The 12,464-nt window shown below is 36.8% G+C and overlaps 1 protein-coding gene across 1 annotated transcript in view; it reads right to left on the bottom strand.

The window, feature by feature from the left end:
* PCSK5 (proprotein convertase subtilisin/kexin type 5) overlaps window positions 1–12,464 on the bottom strand; it is a gene marked incomplete at both ends in the record, with an annotated part of 224,946 nt that overhangs the window by 116,866 nt on the left and 95,616 nt on the right. The window contains one exon of the mRNA XM_083351165.1: window positions 4,873–5,045. Within this exon, the coding sequence (XP_083207291.1) occupies window positions 4,873–5,045 (173 nt within the window). The remainder of the gene's footprint in view (window positions 1–4,872; window positions 5,046–12,464) is intronic.

Here is a 12,464-nt window from a genome sequence, read left to right as displayed (position 1 = left end):
AGTTTAGGAGCAATTTTTAAAATTTTGACTGAATTTGCAGAAATTAAAAAAGAAAACATGAGAAGACACTATTAATAAAAACAAAACGGAGCTTCACTGACCTATCATCCAGCCAAGTTCTTCCCTCGACAATCTCTATTACTTTCAGATCACACTGGAAACATGTTTTCCATTTTGTTGCTCATTCAGGTTATTTCCATAGAGACCTTTTTGATAAGTTAGTTACTGCTTCAGTGGGGTAATTTGTCTTGTTTAGCTCTACCTCCTTTCCTCATGATGCTGTCTTATGCTTTACGTGGGCTGTGATTTAGACAGCCCTCAACCCCGTGGTTTTTAATACTGATCTTATTGATCTTAATGCTCAAATACTGAGAGATGGCACCTCTCCCTTGTGATAGAATCAGGAAGGGAAGAGGGAAAAGTAGAGCATTACAGATCCTTGGAACTGCCAGATAAACATTGTCTGTTAGAAATTGTTGGCTTGCTTGAATGGGAGAAGGTAGTGGCATTCGAACCTTCCCTCTCCTGTATACACAATTCATTTGTCCTCTGATCTATATACACAACTAATTATAATTCAGTGGTTTGCTCATCCAGTTTCTATCCCATTTTTGTTTTAATGGTAATACTCAGCATTAAAAATGCAAACCTTATTTTGGAAACAGTTAAATAACTGCTAAAACCAGGGAATTATTTGTTTTCTAATCAACTAGTGTAACATTTCATTAGTAAAGGCTTTACCATTGCCTTCTTTCATTATCTCCCTTAAGCAAGGTCAGTCCTTCCTCAGCTAAGTTAAACAGCCAAAAGAATTGAACAAACAGGTAAAAACACACACATTTTCAAAACAATTGGACAAATAGTACTCACATTCTGATGAAAGAATATGGTACACATGAATAGTTCCATCTTATTTTATGTCAGCGCACTAAAGGCAGAAAAATAAATAGTACTACCAATATGCTTTTAACTTTTCTTGATCCAATTCACCAAGAGATGTCTTTCATTTACATTAAAGCTATTATCCCTTCTGCTTAGTCATATTCATGTTGCTATTAAATCAGGTGGTTGAATTGGTTTTGTGAAAAGGCAAAGTATTTTGAGGAATGATACTGTCTGTCATCTAAGACACTCTTGCTTCCTAGATCAGCCATGATTTCATTGGTATCTCTCACAAAATAATGTTGATAAAGTTTCTTCTTTCCTCTTGCATGATCTTACAGTGATTTGGTTGTGAGATGCTCAGAGTTTGGTACAAGATACAGACCTACCTACCTACCTACCTACTTACATACATGCATACTTGTTTAGAGTCTAGAACCCTGCATTTACATTTACAAAAGCCTATCTTGTATTCAGTATTCTTGAAATCCCTATTTCCCAAATATTTTCCACTCCAGCTTTTTTCTTGATTGGACTTACTGCATGTCGTTAAAAAAAACTTCCACAGATTCCTACTATGGCTAAGAAAAAATAGTTTAATAGCTAGTTTTGGCAACAAAAATATAGAAGAGAACATTATCTAGCATAATAATAAATAAAAATATTTATTAATACTGGATGGCCTAAAGTAGAAAGAGGCAGCATGTATTACGTAATTTTTTTATTTAAGTTTTAGGAAGCTCACATTATTTTAAGCCAGGCTTTTAAAACAGAATACATTTTATTGTATCAAAGCCACAGTTCTTTGAGAAACTTTCATTGCTGATTTCTTTTCATATATTTTAGAGCAGTGTCATGCAATTATTTAGATTTGTTTCTGAAATGGTGTTTCATGTCTTGCAGGTTAATGAATTCAGTATCTGTTGGCAACTTCTCTTTCCAGAATAGCATGGATGCTCCAGAAGCTATGTAGCAGTCTCTCTTCGATTTACACTAAATGCTACAGTTCAGTGACCATTCCAAGTTATAACAAGCACTGAAAAAGGCAACTTATGACCATTTTTCACACTTACAGCCACTGCAGCATCTCCATGGTCACATGATCAAACTTCGGATGCTTGGCAACTGACTCATATTTATGAGGGTTGCAAAGTTCTGGGATTGTTTATAATATGTACAAAAGTCACTTAACAACTGTCTTGCTTAGCAACATAAATTTTGAGCTCAATTATGGTAGAAAGTCAAGGACTACTTGTACATTTGGAAGCACCCTTTCAGAACTGAATTCAAAATACTGCACTGCTCCATTTTACATGTGAAACCAAAGCTTATTGTAAAAATTATTTTTTTTTCTATAACTATGGAAATATTTAATAAACAACAATTTCACGTTCTTTTAATTTGGATCAAGATTTGCCAGAGCAAGTAGCAACATTGACTAATTATATCAGATCAAGTTGGTGTTCACTCTTAGCAACCACATAGCAACATACAGTACATATAACGTAATGGGTGTCATGTGTACAAAAATAAAAATACAAATCAAGATTGTTTTCTCTAATCACTTTCCATTTCTTCCCTGCATACTTTTCAAACTCAGTATAATACAGTAACAATTTTTTGGATATTTTATGTTAATAAGTTAGTGTAGATTGATGCTATAACTTCAGCAAATGTGAACAGATAATTAGAGTTGATGTCATACATTTTTTAAATAAGCCTCTGGGTAAGGAAAATGTAAAGATACAATTAACATCTTTTTCCAAATAATAGAAATGGACCACACCCATGAACAATCTGCTGAACTGAGTGCTTAATTTAATTTACCAGGACTTAATTAATTGTGCAAATGATAGAAACTTGAAATTCTATTGCCAAAAACGTTTGATAAATAAAGTGTTGGCTCAATAGCAATTATCAAGAATTCATTAAGTGAAAACTATGCCAATTCTTAAAAACAAAACACCACTTCTCCTATAAATAGTTATACAATATTGTATTACTGAGAATGTGCTGCAAACTCTCCAGTTCATTACCTTGCAGGGAACAATTGTGGCTTCACTTTATTTACGATAATTATAAACAGATATTATATGAACCTTCATTTGTAAGTGATGACATTTTCTCTTTACATAACTGAAAATATATTTCTTTTCTGCCAGATTATTACAGACATTTGCAACTTTAATTAAACAAAGTCTAGTGCTATTTACAGAATACAACTACATGTGATGTTCACTTAACTATCAAAACTGAGACCAACTACTCCTTCTCTAAGCAATAAGGTCATTAAGCAGGACATCATGTCATGGTAACTTCCAATTTTACTGACAGATTCTCCATTGATTCTGCTTGTGTGGAGCCAGCTTTGAAGCATGCAAATAGTGTTGATGTGAATGCAGGGTGCTGCAAAGTAGTAAATTCCTGCTGGTTGCAAACTCAATCATATTAACTGTCATAACTTAAAACAGTGGCTAAACAGGGCATTCATTACAGGAGGACAACCTAGTATTGGTGTAATGGTTAAAGCATCAGGGTAGGAATCAGGAAACCATGAATTCTAATTCCACCTTAGGTGTAAAGTCAGTTGGGTAACACTTTCTCTCAGTCTAGGAAGGACGCAATGGCAAACCACCTCCCAAAATCCTTTTCAAGAAAACTGCAGGGACTTGTCTAGAGAATTGGACATGACTGAATTGGGGAAGAGGGAGGGAGGGAAACCACTTGGTATTAATATCTTGCTGTTCAGAATTATTGGAATATTTCTTGTTTGATCTTAATTTACCAGGTTTCTAAAGTTATGGCTAGAACAGTTTTTAACAGAAATACCCTTGGATTCACTCAAAAGTTTCCAGGTCTTTATCTATACCCACAATATTATCACTGAACAATGGTGCCCATGGAGTCATGAGCAGATTGCCATTTGAATTATAGTCAGCAGAATTTTTTTCTCTTGTTTTCTCTCATGTACTGAAGAGTTTGGGATGCTGCTTTTTACTAGCGCTATTAGGATATTATTCTTTATCTATCTGGCCCAATACTTGATGTGTGGAATGCTAGTGGCATCACTGTACCTTTTCTTACCATAATCTTATTGAAGCACTATTCAAGCTGGGTGTCAACAGCAGCTTGAATATCCAAATAAAGTAGCTACCCATGATTCATTCTTGACACTGGGCCAGTCAGTCTATTCCTGGTCTACCTAGACTATAGGGTTCCTCAAGAATAAACATTTTTTGTAAAAGTATATCTGGGCATGTGTGTGTATCTTGAAAAATGATTTTATGTATATGTATACCTATATACATATGTAATAATGCATAAGAGAGCCTGTTTGCAGTAATGGACTTGAACATGTAGTGACCAGAATTCAAGAACAGGCACCAAAAATAAAAAAAATCATGCACATGCCCACATGCCCAATCTTAATTGAAAAATGCTTTTCACAGTAAGAAGAAAAGAGAAAGTTGCAGTGATCTTCAGAAGAGCTGGTGGATTCCAGGATTCCCTATGTTGGTGTAAATGGCATTTTTGCTGCTGATGTTACTATCAATTGGTCTCTTAATTTTGGGGAATACTTATTTGGATCCTGGATTTCAATCCTGACATCCTGCCCTGGAAGCATTCTTTATGCCATGTATTTATTATTGATTTTACTTTTAATATGATCAATATGCTTCTCTTACATAATCATCATCATTATCATTGACAAATTCATTATCAGTCAATTGCAAAAGGCGGCCTTACTAGGAACTGCTTCCATCCTGCGATGATATCTGTAATACCATCAAACATTCACATCTGCCTATCCCAGGTCCTTGGTAAGGACTCGATAGGTGGATAAAAATGTCAAATCCAGTCTGAACATCTGGCTGACTGTGCGATGATCAATATAATAATAATAATAATAATAATAATAATAATAATAATAATAATAATAATAATAATAATAATAATAATAATTTATGTAGAGATGTGTGTATAACATACCGTTCTGACCCCATTCTCAAAGGCCTGGCGTGTTAAAGAGGCTGGTCCATCAACTGTTTTTCCATCATCATCAGGACCCCAGCTAGCGCTGTAGATATGTATATGCTGGGGATTGAGGCTTAATGATTTTGCTTCTACCATGTCTGTAACATCACCATCTAACATCCGCACTCCTTGGGGGGGGGGAAAGAAAATTTTGATTTGATATAATGCATTTGTATGTCCATTTAGCAACACATAATCCTTTTTGGTGGTTTGTAAGAAACCAACATACAATATTCGCAATATATATCCTCCCAATTAAAAGTTAGCATTAGTAAACTCTCCTTATAACTATGATAGAGTAAAAGAAATAATTAGTCTCTCTAAATAAATATTTCAGGTTCTGAGTGTTACTTAAGAGGCTGGGTTGAATCAGTTGAGCCTCTCTGGATATCTTGTTTCATAGCTACTAAATGGTCCTGTCTTTAGTAACCCACTCACTTCATTTCACTAGCAGGAACATCTTGAGCACACTAATTGTTTAGGAAAGCTACTTCCAAGATATTAAGGGCTCTATGAATAAGAACCAAAATTTGAAATTAAATTGGGAAAGAACTGAGCAAAGTGCAGTTAGGAAATAAATGCATTGGCATAACAATATAGGAAAGGAAAAATCTTTCCTTATATTCACCCACAAAACTTTCAGTACTTTGATCACTTAGTTATTCATCATGTACCATTCCCTGTTGCATCTTTCTATCTATTGTACTAATTTATATCTGCAAATATATAAAATACACTTAAAGAGTAATTACTACACTGCACAGTAAATAAAACATTAACCAGTAAAGTTTTTTAAAAATTACTTGATCAGAGATTCCCAAACATTCTCAGTTTGTGGTACATCTATTAGTTTTAAAACTGTATGCCTCTGTGCCCCAGCAAATTTACTAAGAGTTACATTCATTTAGTAGGGGGGAAAAAAAGTCCTGTGGCGCCCGTCAGATCATAGCAGCATCAGGAGTACCATGGAGCAGTTTGGAAACCACTGCACTAGGTCGCTATCCAATTCAAACACTTGCTAAAATAGAAATATTCTGATATGCTTGTAAAATTGGGTAGGAGTGGAATCAAGCATCTTTTGCTTTTGCCTTTACTGAAAAGGGCATTAAGTCTACCTAATCTAATTCAAACAGGAATGGATGGCGGAATCAACAGGCAGACCGTAGCACTGCTAATACCTTCCTTCATATGTTCCACTCAGCAAGAATGGAGCAATGAGCAGCTTAACTACATTGGAAATGTGACTGAAGAGATGGCCTGGCTGCTATAAAGAAGTAATAATCAAAGGATGGGGTGACACCAGGTAAGCCTCAGAAATGATTCCTTCTTGGCATAGTGAAAGGACCCAGTGCTTGCATGCTTTTGCATGCGGCCGCGAGAGTTGTCTTGGGAGTTTCCCGGTACTCCCATGTTACACCTTTGCTCCGTGAGCTGCATTGGTTACCAGTTGTCTTCCGGGTAAGGTTCAAGGTTTTGGTTATGATCTTTAAGTCCCTACATGGCATGGGTCCGCGATACCTCGAGGACCACCTGCTGCCGGCGTCGACTCCCCTCCGCCCTGTGCGCGCCCACAGAGAGGACCTCCTCAGGGTGCCTCCTGTCAAGGAATGTCGACTGGTGGCCCCCAGGGGGAGGGCCTTCTCTGTGGGTGCTCCGGCATTATGGAACCAACTGCCGGCTGAGCTCCGGACGGCATCAGACCTCCGATCCTTCCGTCGCGGGTTGAAGACCCATTTATTTGAACTAGCGGGTCTGGCCTGATGGGGGTATATGGGTTTTTATAGGCTTGTTTTATTATTCTTGTTTTAACTTTGGCATTGATTTAATTGTCTTTTAATTTTTGTATTGTCATTTTATATTTATGCCCTGTGAACCGCCCTGAGTCCCTTTGGGAGAAGGGCGGTATAGAAATCTCAATAAATTAAATTAAATTAATTAGATTTTGTGACAAGGTGGTGTAACTCTTGCCTTATACCCTAAGATAGATTGTTTGCATCCATTCTTCTTCTCTTTCTTGCTACCTCAGTTAACTGGTGGACTTTGGTTGGGCACTGACTTGCCTCAGTTCTTGCAACTTGTAATCTGTCTAGAAGGAAGTAAGCCTGACCTGACTGTCAAAGGCTGACACTCTTTGCAGGAAAAGACAGCAATTGTCTGTAGCAGGAAACCAAGCTCAGGATAACTGCATGTCTTTTGGAATGTGTGACAAGCAAGCAAAGTGACTAAATAAAACAAAATAAGTCAATGCTGAACAAGACTGGCATGATTCTTCACATTAAACCAGCAGTTTGAGTCAACAGTTGTTCATTTCTCAAGCTCTACAGGTGGACCAGTAGTTGACCCAAAATACCCGGGAAAACAACCTGCCTTTCCTCCCAGAACTAGAGCCAAAGTGGTAGGTTCTACCATTTTGATCTATAAAATCCTGTCAGAAGTAATCTGTTGGAGGTATGAAATTGCCACATAATAATACCAGTGCTGTCTAATGTTTTATTTTTGCAAGTGATGTATCCACTTGAAAGCACAAGTGAAGAACAAATTGTATGATTGCTGTCACCAACTTGTTGAAAAATTCTAATTAATCTATTTATAATTTGGAATGATTATACATTTAGCACAATTAAACCCTAATCTAAAATAAATCTTCATTCAAAAATGACATATAATTCCATCTCAGTTCTAGATGACGCAAGTGATTAGTATGATTATGCTGTCTGATGTCCAACAAATGTGGGCATTTCAGAAGAAAAAATATTTTTTTAAGTGTAATAAGAGGCACAAAAAAAAGAATTAAAAAGGCAAAGATGACAAGCACTGGACAGGAACTAAAAAGAAACAAACCCATACAATCCAAGTAGATTGTGCAATGCAATGCAATTTCTATTATTTAATTAGAAAGAGCAGTTTCAAATTGATGTGATACTAAGATGTACAGAAGCCATGTCTTAACAAGCCATGATAAACATAGTAACCATTTTCTCATTTAATAAACACACCGATATTTATAATTTAAATTAGCATATTGTATTTAAACAACAACTTTGCTCTGATTAAATTGTTAAAATTCTAATTAACACAAGTCTTGATTGTTTTTTTTATTAAAGAGTTTTACAAAAAATTTTTTACAATACATATCCCCAAAACCCACCCGCCCCAAACCACCCCCCTTCCTCCCCCACTTCCCAGAGCTGAATACAGGGTTATAGATATAATAATCATATTCTAACTAAGATTATCCATTATAAAATTAACCAAAATCATAATGTGCTTTAACTCCCCTTTAACATAGATACATTCAAATTATTAAAAACATAATAATAATAACTTAAACAAAAATATAATCAATACTAATACTAAAATTAATAACAATCTAAAATCTACTCATAAGCTAAAAAGTCTTGATTGTTTTATTGGTATAACTCTACTTTTCTCGTCTCTTGCTATTACTATTACATAACTGAAACTGCGTATTGTATATACTGTGAAATCTATACAGCAATTTCATGCCCTGTAAGATAATACATATGTTAAGGCACCAGACTGGAAAGCAGGAGGCTGTGAGTTCTAGTCCCGCCACAGCTATGATAACTAGATGGATGATTTGAGAGTAATCATTCTTTCTCAGTACAATTTAAATAGGAGAAAGAAAGATTATTATATATCCCGGTCACTTTTATAAAAAGTCTAAAATAAATCAATAAAAAATACCAATTCCATTGTAAACTTGTCTGAATGAAAAAAAGAATGACCTCTATTTATATTAATTTAAGAATAAACATTTATTAGAAAGATAATTTTCTATGGAAATTGAAGGTTTTGCTTCCAGAGATAGTACACAGAAAACAGTACTTCGTAGTTTATTCAGTAAGATAAACTGATTTAGATGTGAACTATTTACTACACTATAGTTACAGTTAGATGATGGTTTCCTGTTATTAAAACATTTACATGTGTTTACATTTGCTGATGGTCCCTGAAGTACTTCACTGAGTTGTATCACCAATCCATTTCAAAATAATACCTTGTTGCACTTAATGAGACATTAAAACTGCTCACAGCATTATTAGTGCCTTTTAATTTCCTGTACTAATATGCCAAATTAGTACAGTGGCTTAAAATAGCAATAACAACAGTACTTAAACTTATACAGCACTCTCTGATCAGTTTACAGTGTCAGACTATTGCCCCCAGCAATCTGGGTCCTCATTTTACTGACCTCGGAAGAATGGAAGGCGGAGTCAACCTTGAGCCAGTAAGGACTGAACTCCTGGTTATGGGGAGAGTTAGCCTGCAATACTGCATTCTAACCACTGCATCATCACAGCTCTTAAAATCAAAGCAATTCTTACTGGAGTATGAACAATTCTATCTGTGTGAGAGATCTAATGACATTTTTGCTACACTCTCCTATTCCATTCTAAAGAACTGTCAGCACTACAGTAGAAGCAACAGCATGGATGATCCATTTCATGAACAGAGGCCTATACAAATACATATGACTCTGATCTCCCTGTTTGCACTTTTACATACCCACAACTGATAACCATGCATAAATATCAGCATATGCCTATACCATTTTAATATATTCTTGTTTTGGCCTCATGTTTTGTCCATGCCATGCCATGCTATACCTCCCCCGCTCCCATTCTTCCTAGCAGAAATCGTCTAGCTTTAATTAAGTATGCCTAGACTTTCTTGCTTGCATTGCTCATTTGAGATCTCTATACAAATGTTCAGTTTGGGAGCACTTCTAGCAGACATTTTTCTTGGTTTTCCAGACATGCTATGTAATTTTCATTTCTCAACAGTAGTTTACACCATTGTAATTGGTAGCTGACAGATTTAAAGATTTTATAAATATATCCTTCACCTGTTTTGCAAGAGTAAGCTACCTTAATTATAAAATACTCAGACAGCTGACGTTTGAAGGCAGACAAAACAAAAAAACATAACCTGAACTGTTAGAAAGGTTGGAGCATTTGTTTCCCTATGGAATTTTTTCCCCTACTAAGTGCGGGCTTAATAAGTCAATCACTTTCTTCCTTGTTAACAACTTTACAGGGAAGAAAAACAAACAAAAGAAAAGTCTGATTCTATTGGGAGTGTGTCCGAACGTTTTCATATTCACTGTTTCCTAATTCAACTGCACATAAATAGTAGGTATACATTCAGTTTTCAGAGAGATATCATGACTGACAGGGTCCTTCTTGGAACATGTGAAAGAGCTGAATAGGATGGAGAAACCAGAGGCATGACAATCAGGTTGACTCCATCTTTCATAAGCTTAATCGAGATGTTCCAAAGGAAGGGGCCATCTGCTATGGGGAAGGCACAGGGCATCTGGGCTGCCGCAGTCAAGTCAGCAGAGGGAAAAGAAAAGGCAGATATCTTGTGCAGACAACGGTTATAGAAGGCAGAAGGAAGAAGTGCTCAAAGCAGAGTGCAGCCACAGGCACAGTATTGCATAGGTAACCCGAGTCCCAAATCTCCTATACGTGTTTTTTTTAAATATAGTTTCTCTATCTAATGTTTTATATTGGAATAAAATAGGTACAAATAAAAAGAACCACCTGTATGTAAGATACAACTTCAGTTAATTTAAGGAACATCAATAACTAATCATCTAAACTGGGACGAGAACTTAATTTTCATTGGACTGCATAAAATCGAACAAGCTGTGTTGTTGTTGTGATACCCGAGCATTTGGTGATTATGCCATTTAATAGGCAACATTAAAATTATTTTCTCCCTGGAATGAAAGGCTAAAAAAGGCAAATTAAATTCCACTAAGATTAACCCTTTATCTTTCAAACAATCCCAGTTCATAAGAAATACAGGGAATCTGATCATCTTTTTGATGATCCGAAATGCATCACTAACATGCCATTTAAAACCTTAAGAGACTAGTCACAAATTCCATAATTCTAATCAAAAATCTGCTTGATACCCAATCATTTTATATTAATTACCCCATAGGTTTGGGTATCATAAATGGATGAGGTAGGGTGCAGATACTACCATCTGGCCTCATCTTTGCTGGCAGCCAAACTAAGGTTAATATAGTTACAAGCTTTGCAAGAATCCCCAATTCTGGCATACTGGTGCTTAACCAATGCAATGCAGTGCTTAAGGCAGGGTTTTTCAACCAGTGCTACAGGTACCACCTGTGGTACATTGGCACCTGGCAGGTGGTACGTGACCATCCTAGAAAAGTGGTAGCAGGGGAGGGGAATGAGCTGAACCAGTGGCAGCACCGCACAAGCCTGAGCGAGAGACAGCTGGAGCTGCAGGCCTGTCAGGGCTCAGCAGAAGCGCCAGGATCAGCGCTTCTTCGGGGCTGTCAGGGCTCAGTGAAAGCACCAGGATCAGCACCAGGCTCCAGCTGGAGCTCGACACTGATCCGAGCATGTCTGCTGGGCCCAGAAGAAGCGCCGATCAGCTGGAATGTTGCAGCATCTCCAGGGTCCTGTGATTTACATTCAGATGCTTGGCAACTGATTGATATTTATGATGGTCACAGTGTCCCAGGGTCATGTGAAGTGACCAAAACCTGCTGCAACCACCCAGCAGATGGGGGGGAATAAAAACCACCAACACCCCCCCACACACCCCTGCTGCCAATCCTCAACAGAAATGCTCACAACAATGAAAACCTCGGAGAGGAGGAAGAGCGCCGCCGGGCGGGCAGGCAGGCAGGCAGGCAGGCAGGCAGGTGTCTTGCTCAGCTGTGGCTTGGGGGGGCACTTTTTTCAGTGCCATTGTAACTTTGAACAGTCACTAAGTGAACTGTTGTAAGTTGAGGACTACCTGTACTTCATCACTTTTTTCCTTTTTGGGGGGGGGTCATCAAGTTTTTGACTCCTTGCTAGGCGATTGGTGGTACTCGGATGTTGCCATATCCTAAAAGTGGTACAATGGGTGAAAAGGTTGAAAAGGCCTGGCTTAAGGCATTGGCCAGGACTTGAAAGACTGAAATTCAATCTTTGAAAGCTTACTGAATTGATAATGGCCCAGTCACTACATTTTATCACCACTAATAACACAGATCTTTTGTTGTTGAGAAAAATTGAAGATGGTAATGTTAGATATAAGTTACTGCAGTGTTGGAGAAAAGGCAGAATACAAACCTAATAATAAAATGTACAAAATACTAAGAGCTTCAATTAGGCAATTCTCTTTTTTTTCTTTAAAGAATTATCATGCTTAATATACAATGGTTGAATTAATCTTAGCCATAAAATTGCATATTTTGCCCAACTTCTTGTTCTTTGAAATTTCTTTTTCATCTGATATTTGGAGAATGTTCCCTACAGACATAAAAAGAAAAATCCAATTTTTTCCAAAGCTGTGATCATTTTACTTTTAGGGAAACCAGTTGCAATGTACCATCTAAATTTAGACATTTCACTGATCTTTGAAGAAGTTCTGTGATATTGTTTGAATAAATGGATATTTGTCTGGTTTGAATGCAAGCTATTTACCCTATTTACAAGCCAAAATGGGTCACAAATATCTATATATACAAGAGCAATGGGAATAAATAATAT

The sequence above is a fragment of the Vipera ursinii genome (assembly GCF_947247035.1).
Source record: "Vipera ursinii genome assembly, chromosome: 2".
Taxonomy (NCBI): domain Eukaryota; kingdom Metazoa; phylum Chordata; class Lepidosauria; order Squamata; family Viperidae; genus Vipera; species Vipera ursinii.
Note: the sequence above shows the minus strand (reverse complement) of the source record. Positions and strands in the feature narration are given on the sequence as shown.